At 55.4% G+C, this 21290-nt stretch overlaps 2 protein-coding genes across 10 annotated transcripts in view; one reads left to right on the top strand and one right to left on the bottom strand.

The window, feature by feature from the left end:
* Nucleotides 1-919: 919 nt before the first annotated feature.
* HAUS8 (HAUS augmin like complex subunit 8) lies at nucleotides 920-17427 on the bottom strand. 2 transcript variants are annotated; one of them, XM_039243316.1, is made up of 11 exons: nucleotides 17230-17427; nucleotides 14760-14824; nucleotides 11891-11946; nucleotides 9036-9117; nucleotides 6704-6796; nucleotides 6492-6586; nucleotides 5864-5929; nucleotides 5601-5759; nucleotides 4232-4373; nucleotides 2311-2452; nucleotides 920-1335 (listed from the first exon to the last, which is right to left on the bottom strand). In XM_039243316.1, exons 1-11 carry the CDS (start codon nucleotides 17256-17258, stop codon nucleotides 1152-1154), a joined length of 1113 nt encoding a protein of 370 aa, XP_039099247.1. In that variant the 5' UTR covers nucleotides 17259-17427; the 3' UTR covers nucleotides 920-1151. The 2 variants fall into 2 exon arrangements, with proteins under 2 accessions (XP_039099247.1, XP_039099248.1); XM_039243317.1 differs by lacking the exon at nucleotides 17230-17427 and adding an exon at nucleotides 16653-17000.
* A 208-nt stretch (nucleotides 17428-17635) lies between these two features.
* MYO9B (myosin IXB) overlaps nucleotides 17636-21290 on the top strand; it is a 91747-nt gene continuing 88092 nt past the window's right edge. For all 8 annotated transcript variants that reach the window (XM_039243313.1, XM_039243310.1, XM_039243308.1 and 5 more), the window contains exon 1: nucleotides 17636-17681. The gene's annotated coding sequence lies outside the window, so the exon portion shown is untranslated. The remainder of the gene's footprint in view (nucleotides 17682-21290) is intronic.

Genomic DNA, 21290 nt, shown 5'->3' with positions numbered 1-21290 from the left:
TGCAGGGAACGACTGACAAAGGGACTTGGCCTCCTGGGTGCCCCCTTCTGTGGACCCGACATTTCCTGCACACAAATGGGGGGGAAAAGTGGTCAGGGGCTGGGAAAGAGGTTTCTGGAACTCTGACACAGGAGCTCCACGGGAAGCCCCAGAGCGGGCTTTGAGTGGATGCGGGGACCGGAGGTGTGTGGGTTGACAGAATCACGGGGGAGGTGTGGACGGAAACTGGAACGTTCCGACAGGCCTGATGGGAAGAGCTGGTCTCCGTTAGAGCCTGTTTTAAAGGAACGGCTCTGACGCCTCCCCAGAGAGGCTCCCCTGCCCACAGCTGGAAATCCAGACCTGCTGGGGCGGGCCCTGCTTGGGCCGCTCGGGTCGGTGGGATGAAGGCGGGAGCCAAACCAGAGCAGCCCCGTTTGAACGGCGTGAGGAGTGGCGGCGGCATCTCTCTCCCTCGGACGCATGATGGGGATGGATACTGGGTCTCTCTGTGGAACGTGCCGGTACCCAGGGCTGTGACACAGGCATGTAAATGGGAACCGGCAAACACCTGCGGAGGCACGCTGCCTGGGAAGCAAGACGGCAGGAGCCCCCGCGGTGTAGACAGGGGCGGGCGGGGCCGGCTCCCTGTGCCATGGCGGGTGTGGGCCACAGACCACAGCTTACGGCCAACGCCCGTCTGTGCACCCAGCACCAGTGCTGGGACTCCGGGCTGGGGGAGAACTTCCGTGGGAGGCCGCCTCCTAACCCGCTGTCAGACGGTAAACAGAAGCTCCCCAAGGACGGAAGGATACGAAGGCCTCCCGCAAGTGAGACACTCCTGATGTCCCAGATGCCGTCCCAAGGCTCAGGAGCCGCTGTTTAGAAGAACGTGAGATACCCCATGCCTTCTACTGGCCGCTTAAGTAGAAACCAAGGCTCGGCTGCACAAGTTTTATTTTTTGAACATCACGCGATCCGCTCATACAAAATAGCTACGCTGCTGAGTTAGCATCTAAAGTGCTGAAGTTCCCGGAGCATCACGCTCGCGCCCTCGCGGCAGGCGTGTGCCGAACCCGGGGTACAGGACGGGCTTTCTTCCGGACGGTGTGCAGAGGTCCCCGCTTGTGTCGGGGGACACGGCGTGCGCATAGGGTCACGCGGGACAGGGCTCACTGGCACCCAGCAGAAGCGGGGGGCCTGACGTCCCCCGGAGGCTCCCCGCAGGTGCCTTCTCGACTGAAATACCACTGGCTGGAGGCCCTGAGGCCCTGGGTCTCTTCCCAGGCCTCCTGGTTGATCAAGGATGCCTCTTTACTGGCCTCGGCGGAGAGTTCCAGCACCTGGGCAAAGCTCCTGCAGAAACAACAGGGCGGGTGAGGCCTTTTCGTCCTCTGTGCCCCAGAGCCAGACGGCCGGGGCGCCTCGGCCTTGCTGGCTGAGATGTGGGGAAGGGGGCCGCTTCCTCTGTGTTCACAGGAAACCACGGGCAAATAAGCTGTGTCTGAACGGAACTCAGGGAGGCCCGTGAGAACAGGACCAGGCAGGCACGAAAGATGATTTCGGGAACACCGACACCGTGTCAGGAGCCGTGCCACAAATGAACGGGTGGCCCACACACAGTGTAGACAGTGGCGGGGAAATACAAGCTAACGCAGCATGTCCGGCCAGCAGCACCCAAGACCCTTGCACTCTGGAGCCCTCAGATGGGTCCTCATTCAACCTGGGGGGGGACACCGGTGCAGGAAATGCCACAGTACATGGTGGCTGTTCTGTAGGAGCACCTTTCAAGTGTTTTAGGCATTTCAGGAAGTAACTTGAGCATGACAAAGCAGAACAAAACAAGGTTCTTACAGGGAACAGGAGGAAAGTCCCCCAGGGAAGAAAATCCCCTGGGGGGAAAGACGCGGGGGGTGGGGACCAGCCGTGGGGCACACTGGGACCTGGGGGCGGCTTCCACAGGGCACAGCTAGGTGAAGCCCACCGAGCTATGCTGGCAAGGTCTGTGCCTGTTCTACATGCATTTGTGACAAGTTCTGAGATCACCAGAATCCCTTGCCCGGGGAGTCCCTTAAAGCATGGGCAGCCGATCCACGGGCACCTGGAGGGCCGTCACTCTGCGGAAGTAAAGGGCTGGGGACATCAGGGGCCCCCTTCTCCTGTGTCTGCTGGACAAAGCACACAGGGGTTTGCGCTGGGCTGGAGGTGCCCACCCCCTGCCCCCTCCTCGCCTTGGTGGACCCTTGCACCTTTCCCCTCTGCAATCACCACAGCTGCCTGCTCTCCAGAGTGCGGCACGCTGCTCCCAGCTTAAAATCTTTTCTGAAGTACCTGCGGAGCTCCAGATCCTTCTTTTGGGTCATTTCCCTGAGTTCGCTCAGCAGGCACAGAGCTTTCAAGTTTTCTTCTAAACTGCCAATCCCAAGTTCTCCCAGCAGATGGCGTGTGGTCGTCAATTCGCGCTGCAAACCGTCTGGAGGGGAGGAGGGAGGGTCAGCCAAGGGTTTCAGGGTGCCCCAAGCGATGGGTGCGAAGGGTGGGCAGCTGATTAGATCGTCCGTGTTCACTGGAATGCCCTCAGACTACGCTCGAATTGTGAAGAGCGCAAAGGCAGAGGGGGTCAGGTGGAGGGTAACATTCACGCGCTGGCACCGCCTCTGGGCCCCTTTGCCAGAGATCATGGTGGCCTGAGATGGTGGGTCGGGCATGCCCGCCATCCAGGCAGTCACTGGAACAGACCTGGAAACCTGGAAAGCCACTTCGATGTCCTCAACAGAAACCCACGTGAAAGGCCGAGAAGTCTGTGCTACAAGCAACTTACAACTGAGCCTGCAGTTCCCTCTCTCTGTTCCCGTCTTGTGTCCCCACCCCCGAGGCAGCAGCCCGCATCCGGAGTGTGTCCCGCCTGCTCTAAGCAGAACAGCGCCACACCTGCACACAGTGACATTTTGAGAAGTTGAGAAGGATTCCTCCGAACACCCACCCTCCCAACACTTCTCCTTGTGGTCTGGATTGCATCCTCCCAAAGATACATTGAGGGCCTAATCTCGAGTCCCTGTGAACGTGACCCCCCCCTGGAAATGGAGTCTCGGTAGACAGAACTGAGTCAGAGCACAGTCACAGGGCAGGGCCTGATCTGATACCTGGCATCCTTCTAAGAGGGAAATGCAGAAGCGGCCACGCTCAAGGGCAAGGCCGTGTGAAGTCATGGGCGGCCTGCAGTGACGCTGGCACAGGCCAAGGAGGGCCAAGAGCTGGGGGAGACACCGGAAGCCAGGGGACAGGTGTGGAGAGCCTCTTCCCTCAGAGCCTCCAGGAAGGGCCAGCTCTCCGAGGCCTTGATTTCAGCCTTCAGACCCTGAACTGACGGGAACGCGTTTCTGCTGTTTTAAGCTGCCCGGTTTGTCAGATTCCAGCCACAGGACCTGGCAACCAGCACCCACAGCACTCAGGAGAGGAAGAGTCCGAGAGCCACAGGCATGTGGTGGCCGCCGTAAGCCTGCAACCGGGAGCCTGCACACAGAGAACAGCTCCACGAGGCTCCTTCCTCCAAACTCCATGCCATTTGTTTCCTATTTCGTATGGAAAAGCTCGCTTAAAAACCATCTCTGTCCGAGATGATCAACTTAACAACACTCTCTGTGATCCTGAACTGTGTCTGTGGAAAGTTCCGGAAGGAAAGTCCGCCTGACTTTAGGTGGCGATGTCCTACCACATCAGCCTCAAGACAAAACGTACCTAGATGGCTGGCAAGGGCCCTCAAAACGTACCTAGATGCCTGGAAATAACCGGATTCCAGGATGACTGAGAACTTGCTGTGGGAGGACACTTGCTCTAAAGAGAATTTTAAGACCGAGCACGGCCCTCTGCATGCCTGCTGCCGTCTTCAAACAAAGGATTAGGCGGGATGCCTATGCCAGTGAGGTAACCCACGGCGCTGCTGGGAAGGCAGCATCTCCGAAGAGACCCCCCCACCCCGATCTCAGGGGATCACAGCTGTTCCCCAAGAATGCCTCTCTGCAGGGCTGGGAATCACTAGCCTGTTCCAGAGACTGGGCTTCAAACCCCAGCATGGCCCTCAATCGGGCCGCAACCCTGGACAAGCCCCAGCTTTGCTGGTCCCCCGTGTCCTCTGCCACCTGGTGAGGACATGACAAGTGGATAAAGGTGGCTGGCACGCAAGGAGCGGCGGCAACACACACGGGCCACTAGCTGGCCCTGCTCCTTGCCCGGGGGCCGCGCTGTTTCCTACCTAAGAACTGCTGCCCATCCCCGTCCAGGTGGATGGACTTCACCGGAAGTTCATGCCTCGTGGCGTCCAAGGCCGTCGCGAATGTCTTGTACTGCTCCTTGAAGCGCTCAGCCAGAGCCTCATAGGGGCCAAGCATCTCGATCTGCAGGCAGGAGGGAACAAGGCCTGTCACACAAGACCCAGGCACGCGGAGCATCTGATGTGAAGACACAGGACTGTGCTCTCAGGGTCTCCTAGGGATCCTCCAGGAAGCTTACGGGGGCGTGGTGGCTCCCCAATGGCTCAGCCAGCAGCGAAGTGGCCCAGGCGGCCTATGAACATGGCTCCTAGAACATTCCAGGGCCAGGCTCTCAACTGGGATCACAGGCCCAGGGAGGTTGGGCCCTCCTGCTTCAGAGAATTGAGGTGAAATGTCTGCCCCCTCACAAGATAGCCCAGCAACCCCCTTTTCCCTCACACGTGCTGTCGGGGTCTTGGGGGCGGGGGACTGTAAGCACACATTTGATTACTTGTCTCTGCTTTTCCTTACACTGTGAGCTCCATGAGAACTGAGACCTCGATCTTGGCTCAGGACCCGGCCACAGGCTGTTCTCTCTTCCTCTCTCTCTCTCTCTCTCTCTCTCTCACACTCACACACACACACACACACACACACCGTATTATGGGTTGGATCGTGTTCCCCCCAAATTCCTGTTGATGTCCCAACCTCCAGCGCCTCAGAATATGACGTGACTTGGACACAGGGCCAGCAACAAGTAACCGAGTTAAGGCAAAGTCATCAGAATAGATAGGCCCTGATCAGAAGGACTGGTGTCCTCAGACAAGGGGAAGATGTGGGGGCACCTGAGGGCCTCAGTCAATAAGCACCCAACTCTTGACTTTGGCTCAAGCCATGATCTCATGGTTTGTGAGTTTAAGCACCCAACTCTTGACTTTGGCTCAAGCCATGATCTCATGGTTTGTGAGTTTGAGGCATCAGGCTCTGTGCTGACAGAGCACAGCCTGCTTGGGATTCTCTCTCTCTCTCTCTCTCTCCCCCTCCCCCACCCCCATTTTCTCACTCCCAGGGCTCTGTCCCTGTGCGGGCCACACGGCACCAAGCCAGCACCCTGGCCCTGCAGGAAGGCCCAGATCACATCTTCGTGTCACTGAGCACAAGGGTCAGGTGCCGAAAGAACAGGTGCCGTGTGTGTGCTGGAGGGACAGGTCCCTGTGGCTGGTCAAACTATCACACACCCACACCCAGTGGTGTCAAAAGCTGGCCACAGGGTTAGAGCTGGCGGCAGTGACGCGTACTGCCAATGGCCCCTCCTTCCCTGCTGGGACCGCCCCTCCGGGACACGTGGCCCGGAGACCAGCCGCCGCTGACCTGGGCGTCTAGGACGTCTGCCAGCTCCCGCTTCCTCTGACAGAGGAGAAGTCTGCGCTTCAGCTCGTAGGCCTTGGTCTGCAGCTTCTCCGTCTCTTTGCACATTATTAACAGATTCCTTTCCGCCTTCTCTTCGAATGGAACGAGGTTGTTCTCCATCTGCCGAGCGCACAACAGGAGTTCAGGCCGGAGGCCACGATCTCTGCGGCTGACTAAGGCCACCCTGCCGGCCGCGCCACGCAGGGACCAGGCTCCGTTCTCACCTTTACGGCCAGCAGAGTCAGGAGCAATGTCTGGGATTCCATCATTTCCATCGCCTCAGATGGGTCCTTGAGGGGAGAAGACATTTCTGGTGGCCAACACGTTGGCATGAATCCAGCCCTCCCCCAGAGGGGCAGACAGTTCACCTTTGCGAACTTTACTCAGTTCAGCAGTGTGAGGCTTCTGTACTGTGCGTTTCTACCTCCTGGTTTAGCCTCTTTGGGCACTCTGAGCAGGCAGAGGACGCTCTGGGCCCCGCCCGTGGCTGGCTGCTGGAGGGCCGGCGGGGGGGCACCCATCCGGTCACTGCCGCACCGGAACCCGGACCTCCCACCCCGCTGAGACCGCAGCCCAGTGGTCCTCCCCAGGGGACAGCATCGGCCAATAAGGCCCCAGATCTCATTTGTCACGTGATGTCGTGTTCATAACTACTCCCGTACAAGTACTCGGGAGAACGTGAACTCTAGCAACGCTCTGAGAACGCGTGTGGCCTCGGCTCTGTCCTAAAACGCATGCACGGCTGGCCTGTCCCGTCTTCGAGCCTCAGGGCGGTGAGTGGCACCTGCAAGGGCAGGGGCTGGTACCCCATTTCTCTGACTCAGCAGCTCCCCCCTCATTTCGGACACTTACTGGGCTCTTCTTCTGTGAAGCTGAAAAGGACGTTGGCTCGGTTTTCTTTGACATCGTTTTTTCTAACTGCGGGGTCCTTCTAACCATGCTTTTGTCTAAGGTCAAGGAGAACATTTTGAAGGTGAGAGGAACTTACCCAGGAGGCCCGCTGGGACGCGCCGCGACACCGCCCTCCCCTGCCAGGGAAAGCGGGGCCCGGGCGGACGGCTTACCATTGATGGCCGAGAGGTCCAGGTCAGGCGGGGCGGTGCCGTGCCCTTCCAGCAACGTGGACTGCAGGTCGCCCTTCCCGACTCCACTGCTGTCTGCGGGCCCAGGGAGAACGCCCAGAGGTCAGCACGGTCTGCGTGGCACTACGCACCTCCACTGGGACGGGCGACTTTCCTGTCTGCTACCCCCTGCTTCCAAAACCCATTTCGTGGGAGCTGAGCAGCCCTAAAGGCTGAAAGACCTTTGCAAGTTCCCAGCCAGTGGGCTGGTTGGATTTCAAAGCAGGACCAGAAACGAGACGCACGCTGGGTAAGCCAGAGACGCAAACACACCTTTCTGTGCAGCTTAATGAAAAACGCCGCGTCCCGGAAAGGAGACTGGTGCGCGCCACGCACTTGTTCCTCCCTCTGCTTTTCACAGCTTCTGGACTGTTTATCTTCTCTGGGAGTTCCCTTCGTCTTTACCCTCTATTTAAAACTGTGAAATTATGCCTTCCGCCATCTAAACTGGGCCCTGGGGTACCACGGGCTTCAACGAGGCAAGGGGTCCTGGTAAACGAACAGACGGTATGCAGAGGTCTCTCTGTCGCATTAGCAGCTAAACAGAAAGTGATTTAATGAGCAGCCACGAAGTTGAGGAAATGAGGACATGGAGATAAAACAGTGCAAAGTATAGGGGATGCCACCCGTCATTTGAATTTTTGAAAAGTTTTGGGGAAACAAAAATCTACCGCCCTCCCGGGCAAGGGGATGGAAACCTGAAGGGGGAGACAGGACTTTTTATTGCTGTTGCTTTTGCACTGGTGACAGCTTCTGTCATCCGCACGGACAGCATTTCCACGGAGAGAAGTGATTTCCCAGGGAGCTATGCAGTGGAGCTCCAACGAGCAGTCCCTCTCAATTAACCCATGGTTATGGGGTTTTTTTTCTTAATGTCTGTTTTTCAGCATACGTGCTGCCGAAGCGAGCACAGTGTTTTATTCTGGGGGAGGGGGAGGGCAGAGGATCCGAAGCGGGCTCCGCATTGACAGCACAGAGCCCGATGCAGGGCTCCAACTCACCAACCGTGAGATCACGACGTGAGCTTCAGTCGGAGGCTCAACGGACTGAGCCCCCAGGCGCCCCAGGACGTGGCTGGCCCCATTCCTGGTCCCTCTGGGTTGTACACCAGTTTTCCCAGCTTGACCCATGGCCCTCAACCCAACAGCATGAGAGACTAAAGAGCCCGGGCCCAGCTCCGTGTGCTGCTTCTCAATCGCGTCCGGGTCGAGGAACACCACAGACGCTGACACACATCTAGACCAGGACCAGCAACTTTTCAATCTGCCAAAATGTTACTATTCCTGTTGACCAGAGGCCCTACTGATAACACAAAGTCAGGAAACATGTATTTTGTACGTTGTGTATGCTATACACTGCATCCTTACACACGCTGTGTTATTCTCACGCGTGTGTTCTTACCCATACCGCATCCTTAAAACAAAGTAAGCCAGAAAAACGGAAACGTTAAGGAAGCCACAAGAGAAAACACATGTGTGGCCCCGCGCTGTGACAAAGCCACATAGAAGTACACCAGGCAGTTTAACTCGTGCTGTTCAAAGGTCAACGGCACTTAATTTTTCCGATGAGACTCAAAGCTGTTGCCGTTTTGAACAAGGAGGTGCGGGCCAAGGAACAGTTTTGCTTTCTGTGAACTGCTTTCATACAGAGGAGCCGCCAGTGATCGCTGGAGAAGTGGGCGCACAAGAAATGGGGTGCGGCGTTGGGGAGAGGCTATCCCGGAACCCGGGATGGGCACACTGGTTATAATGGGACACCTAACACATAGCAACGATCTGAGTGGCAAAGCATGAGGGCGCTGCCACCCTCCTTGGCCACTTCTCCATTCCCTTTCACAACGAACACCTGTGTCGGCAATCAGGAAAACGGCAAGGTTTTCTTATCGCTTTGGTGGCAGCTTCTAGAAGGGGTAAGGGGACACCATTACGAGGAAGACCTCACCCAAGGTGGCCAGAGGCAGGAAGATGAGGCCTCACACCCCCTCCACCCAGGAAACAGTCACGTGGCCAAGGAAGCGCCATGTTGGAAATGTGGCTCTTATGCCAGGCCACACAGGAGGTAACCCCCCGCTTTCCCCGGCCACTTCCCTATAGCTCCCCCGATGGGCGCAAATCTATCCTCACACAGAAACCCTTTCACTAGCTCCTCTTCCTGACACTTCCCAAAAAGAGGGAGGTTTATTTTAATATACCTGAAAATAAAATTCACCACCATGTTCATCCCTTACTGAATGCACTTGAGGGCTGTTTCACACTCTCCCTCCGTCTTTACACACCTTTGCTCTTCTGGAGCAAGTGGACTCTCCTTGCACCGTCAGGCATCTTCCCACTGGTCTTCGATGCATCTGCTGCAGAAGCCTATTAGGGGAACACGTGACATTCGGGGCAGAAGACCTCTCCCCTTTGTGAGAAGGGGCCACTTCATGGTCTGTGCAACTAGTACCTGCTATTACTTTGAAGTAAGGCATAAACTTAGAGAGTTCTGACCTTTAATTACATATACACAGGATGAACTAATTTTGTCAAAAAGGATAGCCTCCCATGCACAGAATGTAGGAAACCACCAAAAAGCTTGCCAGGAATTATCTCTGACATGGCAGATTCCAGGGGACTGATTTTCTATATACTTTATAGTATTTACCAGAATTTACTTTATTTTTTTAAGTAAGCTCCGTGCCTATATCATGGGGATCAAACTCATGACCCTGAGATCACGAGTCACACGTGCTCTACGAACTGAGCCAGCTAGGCACCCCCCCGCCCCCGCCCTGTATTTACCAGCTTTATACAAAGAACATACTACTTCAGTCACCAGGAAAAACAAAATTTTTGTACACGTATTAATCTTCAAAACATTAAAAAAAAAAAACAAAAAGAAAACCTTGTAAAGAGCAAGAATATTTCAATGCATAGCCACCACTTCTATTCAACCCCCTAATGGAGGTCTCAGAATAAAAAATAAAAGGCAAACAGATAAAGAAGAAAAAATAAAACCCTCTTCTTATATGTATGACACGATTTATAAAGAAAATCCCAAATACTACCAAAACTATAAACAAGTTTATTTAGCAAGATCGCAGGATATAAGGTCAATATAAAAAGATCCCATTTCTAGCAATGAACCAATTTGGAAAGCGAAATTCAAAGATAGTACTATGTAAAAGTTCTCAGCAAGGAAAAACAAAACTATGTATGGTGACAGGTATTAAGTAGATTTACCGGGGCGACTATTTTGCAACATATACAAATGCTAAATCATTATGTTGTATACCTGAAACTAATATAACTTTGTATGTCAATCATACCTCAATTAAAAAAAATTCTTCATTTATGAAAAAAGAAAGGGATGCCTGGGTGGCTCTGTCAATTAAGCATCTGACCTCAGCTCAGGTCATGATCTCATAGCTCGTGGGTTCAAGCCCCACATCAGACTCTGTGCTGACAGCTCAGAGCCTGGAGCCTGATTTGGATTCTGTGTCTCCTTCTCTCTGCCCCTCCCCTGCTTGCTGTCTCTTTCTCGAAAATAAATAAACATTAAAAAAAAAAAAAAGACAAGACAGTATCACATATAACATCACTAAAAGCCATCAGACGCTTAGGTGTAAACCTAACAAGATATGGGGAAGGGCCTGTAAGGAAAGGAAGGCCAACATGACCAAATAAATGGATAGGCGTACCATGTTCATAGATTGAAAGCCTTGGTGTTTTCAGGATGTTATTCTCCCTAAACTGATGCACAGATTCAACACATTCAAAATCCCAGCAGAAATTCTGGTAGAAAATAGCAAGCTAAATCTAAAACTTCTAAAGAACAGCAGAGGGTGGCTCAGTCGGTTAAGCGTCCAACTTTGGCTCACGTCATGATCTCATAGTCTGTGAGTTCGAACCCTGCTTCAGGCTCTGAGCTCAGCACAGAGCTCCTTCGAATTCTGTGTGTGTCTCTCTCTCTGCTCCTCCCCCACTCATGCTCTATCTCTGTCTCTCAAAAATAAATAAACGTTAAAAAAAAAAAAAACTGCCATTCCAGCCTACCAGAGTAAAAGACAGGTAGCGAAAATTAATACCTGACTGAATTTTATCATAAACTAAATTGGGAAAATAGGAAAAGTAACACAATGTCAAGACATTCTCAGTATGTGCACAACGAAAGACACAGAATGGGGTAACCTACTGTTTCTATTAAACATCACAAGGAGCATGTTCTCACGGTAAGTGTTTCATTCCATCATTTTCGATGGTTTCATAATTATTGTGGCGGGGCTACAGATAGTTCACGAACCTCTGCCTCTAATACTGGGTGATTCAGGCACGTCATTTTTTCCCATAGTCCTTCTAGAAGACCCTGTAGGTGTTTTTCAAACACTAGTCAAGGGCACGCCTAGGTAGCTCAGTTGGTTGAGCCTCTGACCCTTGATTTTGGCTCAGGTCATGATCTTGCAGTGAGTTCGAGCCCTGCATCAGGCTCTGCGGCTGAAGAACACTTGGGATTTTTCTCTCTCCCTCGCTCTCTACCCCTCCCTCACTCTCATCTTCGCTCTCAAAACAAACGTATTCTATAAATATAGCCAAGGCCAGGGACTGTGTGCCGGGCACCCAACAGAACGGCTTCAAGACAGAATCCAGAAAGGAATTATCAGGTTGAAAAGCAAGAATGGGGGGTGCCTGGGTGGCTTAGTCAGTTAGGCGTCCGACTTTCGCTTGGGTCATGATCTCGCGGTTCGTGGGTTCGAGCCCCACGTCGGGCTCTGTGCTGACTGCCAGCTCAGAGCCTGGAGCCTGTTTCAGAGTCTGTGACTCCCTCTCTCTCTGACCCTCCCCTGCTCACACTGTCTCTCTCTCTCCTAGAAATAAATAAAACATTAAAAAAATTTAAAAAAAAAAAAAAGAAAAGCAGGAATGATTTCAGGTTTCAAAAGCAGTCATGTCTTTGTAAAGAGGATCCTCAAAGAGATCGCCGCTCACAAAAGAGACTCAAGACTGGGCGCAAAGGACGCGACAATCACAGAGGCAACTGGGCGAAGTCCCCAAAAGGCCTGTTTCGGGACCATGCTGCGCCTGGCTCATGCGATTTGTGTCAGAATTCCAAGTTCCAGCAGAACTCCATTCAGAACATTCAAAAAAAAGTTGTTACCTTTTTGGTGGTTTTCTTCTCGTACTGCAGGTATCGGGACTCAACCACTCTTCCACCTGTGGGGGACACACTGTTGGTTTATAACAAAACTACAACAGTGGAGTGTGAGAACTGCCCCCCCCCCCGCTACCATCGAGAGCCCAGTACTATGCCCTCCCCCCCATCAACAGCAGGGACAGAGGAGCTGTTCCGGCTTGCTCTTCTCAGATCCTGTCCTTCAGCATCCTTGAGCATGTATGGGACACCTACTGTATACAAGAACATGGATGGGATACCTGTGGCATACAAGTCCCTGGGCTAGGGACAGAGCCCCAGGGAGCTGCAGGAGCTATGATCAAGGACTATGAGTGAATAATCTCAAAGCAGAAAGCGGATTCAGGGGCAGGGCAGGGACAGGAAGTAATACTTTTCAAGGAGGGGCGCCTATCTGCCTCCTCCTCTCCTCCCAACTCACTCCCTGTGGTCGAGACCCCAACCACCCCTTTCTTCACCCAGGTCTGTGTATGACCCGCTCCTGGTACGGGCCTTTCACGCCTCTCTACCCCCTTCCCTGGCTTAGGACTGCTTGGCAGACTTGCTCGGCGCCGAGGCCATACACCTTGGTGACCGCCCAGCCCCAGGCCCCCTTCTGTGCCCGCCCTGTGCCAGCAAGGGGGTTTCTTTCAACGGCCCCAGTGACCTCCCACGGTCCTCTGCTCTGTTCCCCCACCCCTACCCTGGACCCACCCTTGCACCTTCTCCTCCCACTTTCCACACTGGGCCCATCCCTCCAGTTGGCTAGGGACCAGATTCCACCTCACTGGGAACACAGCAGCCGCCCCAGGAGACCCTCCCACCTGAGCATCCAGCAGCCTCCCAAGTTCGGGGCCATATCCTGGCCACACGGTGTGGAGGGACCTCTGTGCTTTGGGGTAAAGCAGACCCTCCACTCTAGGTGCTGGAGCCCGCCCTCACCCCCGCACCCCAACCCCAGTTCCTCTCCCCAGTGGTCTTCCTGCTATTCTCCCCCCCACCTCCACCCTCTCCCCCAACTTCTCTGCTCCCCTTTCCGATGCCAGCTCCTCCTCCTCTCCTCTCCTGGATCCCACCCCTGTCCAGGCTGGCTCTCACGAGCACCACTGCACCAGACAAACTCCTTTCGGCAAGACCACCGAGATCTCCCTGCTCCAAAGCCCACCAACCTACTCCGAGTCCTCGTTCTGAGCACAGCCACTTCCTGGCACCCTCCTCCCCACACATCCTGTGTCCTCCCAGCCGGCTGCCCCCTTGGTGGCAGAGGATGCGCGGCCTCAGAGATCCATTAGCCGGCGAAGCCTCTGCGCCTCCAGGAACCTGGCACGTCTCATCTTCCCACCTCGCTGCCCTCACTCCTGTTCCTGCTACTGTGACCACGCTCGCTGCGCCTCCAACCAGCAGGCACACCCCTGCCCCCGCCCTCCTTCCCAGCTCCGCTCAGCCCGGCACCTCCCTTGGATGGGGAAGCCACCCACATCCTGTCCTATCCACATGGTCCGACACCCCTAGTGTCTCCTCACTTCTCTATTTAATCCACTGCCAGTCTGTCCTGCTCCAGGCTACATGTCACCCCCCAGGAGGGAGTAGGTGCTCAGCCAGGCAGCTGACGTACGATTCTACACTTTTTCTAGGTACACCCAGAGCTCAGAGATCTCCCTTTTTACTGAAGAGACCCAGAAAGACTGACACTGTTAACATCGCGCTGCTTGACAATTCGGTTAGGTGACGTGGTGATTTCAACCGGATCTTCATGCCAGGATTTCATCTTTCCCTGGGGCTGGGAAGGGGAGGGGGGACGCCACAACCCTAAGTGGAAAGGAGGGACATCCAGAGTTCACGGGGAGCCTGGAGCTGGACAACGAGCTAGTGATGGCCCTGAGTGAGCCTTGGACAAGGAAGAGCGATGCCTGCAGGGTGCGCGGGCTCTGACAATGGCGCAGGAGGCACTTAAGGGTCAAGGCCAACACCACACAGGGCCCAGGAGAGAAAATGAAGACACACCAAGGGTCTGCCACTGGACGTCAAGTGAGGGATCAGGGCAAAGAACACCCCCCATTTCTAGGCACGGGAAGCCATCTTGCTTTCAGTCCACTACCATCCACACAGGGTCCTCTGGGAGGATCTCAGGCCTGGGGTTCCTTCAACAGTTGACAAGCGGCTTCAGGTTCCCAGAAACTAGAACGTATGTATTTGTTTGAAACGGTGGATTTTCCACGGAAGCAGTATTACGATGAGCGATATAATTTGTGTTCAAGAACGAGACCACATGCAGACGTAATAAACGTTATAGACGAACAAGATGGTCAAGCAACGCGGTAGCGTAGGAACCTCCAGTCGCTTGAACTTGGATCTCCGCTCTTGCCGGGCCCGGGTGCACAGCACGCTTGAAGGGAGTAGTTCATTGTATCAGAGGCTTGCGCTCTGGCAGGGGCGATCTTCTAGTCCCCTGCCCAAAGCGGCACTGCCAAGTGTCAAGGGAGGCTGTGGCAGTGACGGCAGACCCCACATGGGGATACCAGGTGCGGGCACGCCCCCGAGGGGCTTACAGAGAAGAAACTGTGACTCCGGTGGTCGACAATGAGTTCAGCTCACACCCTCCTCGGACCCACACTTCCTTGTGGCGAGTCCTGGGCGCAGCCCGTGACCCCTCCCACGGCTGGAAGGGCTCACTGCCCTAGATGACCTCCACCGGGTCCTGCCACACCCCTGGCTGCAGGCCTGGGCGACCATACTCAGAATCACATGAAGGTGCGTGGGCAATAAAGGCCCTAGCTCCCCTGCTCTGGTCTGGATGTTTCGTCCCTGAAAGCACTTTCCCAAGCTGGATCGTGAGGGAGCTTGCAGTTTTGCTCACCTTGCGTCCTTCTTCCTTTCATCTTAGCGCCACCAGGAGTACCGGGGCCCCCTGAGGAAGGCTTCCTGGAAGAGGGAGACAGAGGTCTTGTTAACATAGTTGGCTAGGCTCGGAGAAGGCAGCGAGGAGCCTGGGCTTCCTCAGGACTACCCTGTCCCAGCACCCCAATGTCCGCAAGGCAGGGCCACCTCGACTGGAACGGGGACACAGAGCCCCTACCTGGCCCAAGCTGAGGAGGGCCCAGAGGAGGAAGAGTGATATAAGCACCAACTGTATGCTCCTGATGCCCCCCAGTGAACAACAGACGGAGCTCCTTCCTGCGAGGGAAGAACAGCGTTTTCCCGCTGGGCCATGTGAAGAGTGCCCCAGACAGGTTAAGAGGTGGGGAGTAGACGAGAGATCAAGCCCTGTCTGCTCAGGTTCATGGTGAAGGACATCGAGAGACAGGGATCAACAAGGGCAAGGGCACAGGGCAGAGAAGAATGATGTCAAAACAGAAATTGATCAGCCCTATGGCTTCACTGGGAACACAGGCAGGGATACGGGGTCAGGGGGAGAGAGGCTGAGCTGGGCAGAGTCCTGACTTCCCAGCGTAAGGACTCAGATCTATTTCTATAGTCTACTTACTGGTAACCTTTCTCTGTAAAGGGCCAGACAGTAAATATTTTCTACTTCATGGGCCATATGTTCCTGCCAGGAAATAATGACCCCTGAATATCATTCAGCCCTAAAGAGAGGTACTGATACATGCTAAAATGGATTAATCTCAAAAATACTATCCTCAAGGCACCTGGCTAGCTCAGTTGATGGAGCATGAGGCTCCTGAGTTCAAGCCCCACATTGGGGGTAGAGTTTACTCCAATAAATAACTAAACCTCTTCAAAGTATATACATTATCCTCAGTAAAAGAAACCAGACACATAAGGCCACATTTTGTAGGACTCTATATATCTGGAAAGTCCAGAACAGGCAAACTGAGATGGAAAGCTGATTGGGGGTGGTCAGGAGCCACAGGCTGCCGAAGAGTGGGGAGTGACTGCACATAGATACAAAGTTTCCTTCTGGGCTGGTGAAAATGTTCTAGAACTCTGCAGAGTTGGTGGCTGCACCTTGTGAGTCTTCGTGCCATTAAATCACTTGCTTTAAAATGGTTCATTTCCAGGGCACCTGGTTGGCTCAGTCGGTTGAATGTCCAACTTCGGCTCAGGTCATGATCTCACAGTTCGTGGGTTCGAGCCCCACGTCGGGCTCTGTGCTGACAGCCAGCTCAGAGCCTGGAGCCTGTTTCAGATTCTGTGTCTCCCTTTCTCTCTGACCTTCCCCTGCTCACTCTGTCTCTCTCTCTCTCTCAGAAAACACTGAGGGGCAGGGCAGGGACCTGGGTGCTGTGACCCCTGCTGACGTGAGGACAATCGGCTCACTGCAGCCACCTCCTGTGTGGCAGGCTCTGAGGACCCCCCAGCCTGAGCTGGGCCACATGAGGAGAGGCACCCTCACAAAAGCTCACTAGGTGCCAGAAGCTCTGCTCCTTCGCAGAACCCTTCCAACCCTACAAACACCTCACCATAGGTCTGCTTTACCCTTGTTTTCCAAGCAAGGACCTGAGGGTTTGAACAGGCCACCCGGGGCAAGTCTCAGAGCCGGCAAGGGACAGAACCAAGATTCCCTATGAGGTCTGAGCCAGCGCTCTGGAGTCAAACTGAATGGGGGGGCGGGGGGTTCACTACACCTGCGTCAGACCAGGTACCACCCTCCCCCCAAACCTCAGAGAGACTAATGGTAATCTCAGGGTAACAGCGGGTGGAGAAACCCCGAGTGATTTCGGTTGCCCTGTTAAACTTCAATTTGCACTGGAACAAATAAACATCGTCCGGAAGAACAAATAAAACAAACCTAGCCCAGGTATGGCGCCTGGCACCGATAAGCGTTCAAAGTATGGCTCTCTTGGTCTCGCTGTGACAAATGGCCTTCCCTCCCTGAGCCTCTATTAGGTCGTCTGTAAATACGATGCACAGGGAAAGGAGACTGGGAGGAATTAACGGAGATAGTTGAGTGGCCCTGCGCTTGTCCACTACCAAACGTTAACTGTAATAACCACAAATCGCATTCAGGGGCCGTGCACTGTTCTAAGCGCTTCTCAGTTTCACACAAGGCCTCCGAGGTTGAGCGGCGGCGTCATTCGGCCGGTTTCGCAGGGGAGGAAGGCGGAAGCACAGAAAGGTTAAGCCACTAGCCAAGGCTCGCCCCGCACCCACTGAACTGACTCGGGACTCAAGGTCTAGTTCCGCGCCCACGTTCCCGAGCATGCGCAAGAGGCCGCACCCCGCCTCCCCGAGCCTGTGCACCCTCGGTGGGTCCAAAAGGGATCGAATCCCCAGCCCCCAACTCTGCTGGGCCTCCCCCACCAGCTCCCGGCCATGGCCTTCTCGCCAGCACTGACAAAACCCAGAGACGCGGCGCCTCAACTCACCCAGCACCGCGCCCCGAAGAATCCGCCATTTCCCGCCTTTAACTCAAAGGCCGGCTCCTCAAGTCCGTGTTCCCGCCCCCTTGTCCCGGGCCGGGCCATATTGCTGCGCCACAGGAGGGGTGGCCATGGGCCTCCGTGTGCGTGCCTGCGGGTGGAACGGGCGAACTCTGCTCGCGCGCCTCGCTGTGTTCCCCTCACACTTGGTTTCATCCGCCAGCGGCAGGAGGCGGTGGCTGGAGCGCGTGGGGGTGGGGAGGCGGGTCTTTGCGACGCCCCGCCCCACGGGGGCTCTGGCGTCACGCCCCAGCCCCGCCCCTCCGGAACCCGGAAGCGGGAGCGCGCGGGGGAGCGGCGGGCGCGGCGGGGCGGAGCGGCCCGACCAGTGGTGGGCGGTCGGGCGGGCGGGCGGGGACCCGGCCCGGGACCGGCGGCGCGCGGCGGCCGAGGCCCAGGTGAGTGGCGGCGGCCGCGGGTTGGGGGCTCCATCTCCAGCCTCACAGTGGCGGGCTGCCTTGGAGGGCACGGAGCTGAGGGTTAATGGGAGGGAGGAGGCGCGAAGGCAGGGGTCGAGGGAGCGGGAAGGAGCTTGGGGGTCGTGAAGGGGTTGTTGCTGGAGACGGAATGGGAGCGGGACGGTTGAGAAGAAAGTTGATGGGAACGGCTTGGTGAGGGAGTTTACGGATGGGGAGGGAGCAGGTCTTGTGGCTTTGAGCAGCCTCTCTGAAGAGGACGTGGCTTTAGTGGTAGTTGGGGGGTCGCAGGAAACGGGGCTAGGAGGGGGAGACGCAAGGAGGCGGGGTTGAGAGGCCCAGGCTGGGGACGTGGGGCAAGGCCGGTGGGGGGACAGCCGAGATGCGATTGGGGGAGAGGGTACAGAACGGCCCAGGCCGTCTGCCCTCGGTGGACGAGCTAGGGAATGGTTCCTGGGGGAGGGAGGCGCCTGGGATTCAATGGATGCTCAAACTCTGGAGGTCTGAACCCACTGGTGCGGTGGCTGGCGGAATGGGGAAGGGGGGAAACGGGGGATGGGAGAGGGGGAGAAAAGCAGTGGCAAGAACTGAGGGCCAGTTGGGGGGGATGGAGAGGAGAGGAATGGACAAGCGTGGCTCCATGCGGACACTGGGGTGCAGCCATATAATTGGGGGCCCCCTTTCTCTCCGGATTCATCTGTTTCCCGACATCACCCCCAACCTCTGGGTAACGGGCGCGAGTCCCAGTGCCCTCTAGGCTGGTTCTCTGGTATTCCGAAGACCACAGGGCTGGTTTTCCTAAGGCAGGGCTGTCTGGAGCCCTGGGGTCCCAGGCAGCAAAGACGGCGACTCCAGACCTCGTTGGGGGCCCGGAACTGGGTTTAGAGGGGAGGGAATGGGTGTGCACACACCCGCGTGTGCTAAGCTGTCACCACCTCCTCGGAGTCGCATCCTTGGACTTAAATGGGTAAAACGACATACAGGAAATCTGTCCCCCGGCGGCTGAGCTGGCTGTGAGCTCAGCCGAGGAGAGGCAGGGCAGCCAGCCCACATGCTCTCCTTTCTCTCCCTTCTCTCCTGGGCGCCCCATAGGCTAGGGGTCTTCCAGGGGAAGCCTCTCTCACACCTCTTTGTCTGAGGTGGGAGCCGGTGGGGACATCTGTGGCTTGCAGTTGGAGGGTCCCAACTCCTACCTTTCTGAGGTGTATCGTGGTCTTGGAGTCTCTTACAGCATCCAGGAGCAGTGGGGGGCCTCTTGAGCATCCTAACCGGGAAGTTGTTTCATCCACTGATGAAATGGCTCTGGCAAGGGCCATGCACTGGGCGGTTTTAATCAGCATTAATTTCTCTTCTTTCCCAACCATGGGGATCCTTGTTTGGGATCTGCCAGAAGGGCTGGGGAGCCTGGGTTTATAGCTCGTTCGGGAGATGAATCTGGATAGATTGAACGTAAAGAGAGTCACAGAGAGATAAGTACTCCCTTTACTTCCAGAATGTTCTGGTCCTTCTGGAAGGTAGCTTTTGGCCTTACTTGCCCCCGGACACGTTATTAGAGCCCACAGTCATGGGCCTGTCCTGGCCAGGATGCCCCCCCACCCCCAGTGAACAGCACTGGAATCTTCCGGTGTTGTCTCCGTGGAGCGCAGCCAGGCAGGCTTTCATGCGGGTTCCTGTGTCTGGGGTCCTAACCTCGGTCAAGTCTCTTCGTCTGCTTCTTCACCTGCAAAATGAATGATTTGGCCTCAATCAGCATTTCTCAACGTTAAGACCCAACCCATGATTCGACAATCTTCCCATCTCTGGCCTACGGCCCCCTTGTATTTGACCCAGCCCCTGACTGGAGACTTCCTACTCGGGTAACCCCACTTTTGTCCAACTTCCCATTGTATAGTTTGTATCCAAAAGATGATCTTTTTTTTTTTTTTTTTTAACTGATCCTTTATCTTCCACATGGAAAATTCCACAAATTCCACCTTTGCTTTTGCACATTACACCTGTTCCCCAGGCTTCAGCCACATCTCTCTGGCTGGAAATCCCTGAGTGAGACCCTCTCTGGGTTCCAGGCCTCTGGCTCAGGGAAGAGGGTGGAGACTCGGGAATGTCCCCTTTCTGTTTGGCTGTGTGGTCTGTTTTCTGTCCCCAGCAGGGGCTTGTTAACTTGCCACGCCCCTTTCCTTGTCTCCTCCAAAGTTGTGTCTTGGGTGGGCTCAGAGTTCAGTTAAGCCAGGGCTGATGCCTCCAGCACTGGGGGCTAGGCCCCAGGGACGGAGATGAGCCTCCTGCCCCGGAGGAGGGACACTCTAGCATTCCCCCTCCCACAGAAATAATGAAGTTCAGAGCACGTGGTCCGTGCAGCAACAGAGGTAGCACAGGAAGTTGTGAAGACAGGATCAGAGATGAGCAGCACAAGCTTTGGGGCTTGGGGGAGTTCGGGCAGGTCTCCTTGGAAGACGCAGCCTTGAAGGATATGAAGGTGTTAAATCAAGCCAGGAAGAGGGAATTGCGTCAGCAGATCCCTGCACTGCTCTGCCCTTCATCGAGCATCTTCTGTGACAGACGCTTTTATACCCATCTCTCTTATTCTGCCCACCAGCCGTAAGCGGTCCTGGTTCCTCTTTTCTCGGTATGGAAACTGACACTCGGGCAAGTGGCAACTTCAGAGATGGTTCCCTGGGCTTTCCAGAAACATGAAGGATCATTAGAAACCTCCAATTGGCAAAGACCAAATTGCTAGAGCATAGTTTCCCAGCTGTGGCACCATTGACATTTGGGGCTGGGTTATTTTCTGCTGTGGAAGCGGCCCCACGCGATACAGGCTATCAAGTGGCATCCTTGGTCTCTACCCACTAGATGCCAATAATACCCCTCAAGTCGTGACCCCCCAAAACCGTCTCAAGCCACCGCCCTGGGGTGAAATCTGGTTATCGCCCTGGGCCTGCCTTTGCCTCAGTGAGTCTTTGGTGCCTGGTCAGCTCCCAGGGAACTGCGACCAAGGGCAGGCGTGGGGAAGGGCGACCAGCAACTGAATTCTGCCATCTGGTCAGTTCTTAATCTCAAGTCCTGATAGAAAGGAGGCACAGTCGGGAAAGGACCGAGGGGGAGTCAGGCAGCGTGGCCCAAGAATGGACAGCAGAGGAGGAACAGGAGGTGAGCCAGGGCCGTCTTCACTTGCTGGGACAGCCGATGCCATTGTCTTTGTCCTTGTCTTAACGACTGACCTGGATTTCTGCAGGAACGAACTGTTGCTTTTCCTCCGAGATTAGAGGTATTAGATTCTCTTCTCGAAGGCTACTTTGGAGGCGGCCCCAGATCAGTGTGGCCCTCGAAGCTGCGTTATCTTCTCCCATTCGCCTCTTGGCCCCAGCCGCCCATCTGTCCCCAAGCACAGACCGTCTAACTTTTGCTGTCTGTTTGTCCTTCTCTGCTTGTTCCCCGACTGTGACATTGCTGCCTTAACTCCGTGGGAGGAAACAGCACGTTCTGGGGCCGCCCAACCCCTTGTGAACGCTGCCCTCCCCCACCCGTCCCCATCCACCAGCCCTTTGTGTGGCCCAGCAACCCCGACCAACTGTGCCAGGCAGCCCCTGCTCG

The sequence above is a fragment of the Hyaena hyaena genome, unplaced genomic scaffold (genome assembly GCF_003009895.1).
Source record: "Hyaena hyaena isolate Hyena2069 unplaced genomic scaffold, ASM300989v1 scaffold_227, whole genome shotgun sequence".
Taxonomy (NCBI): domain Eukaryota; kingdom Metazoa; phylum Chordata; class Mammalia; order Carnivora; family Hyaenidae; genus Hyaena; species Hyaena hyaena.
This window is presented reverse-complemented; position numbering and strand designations above follow the sequence as displayed.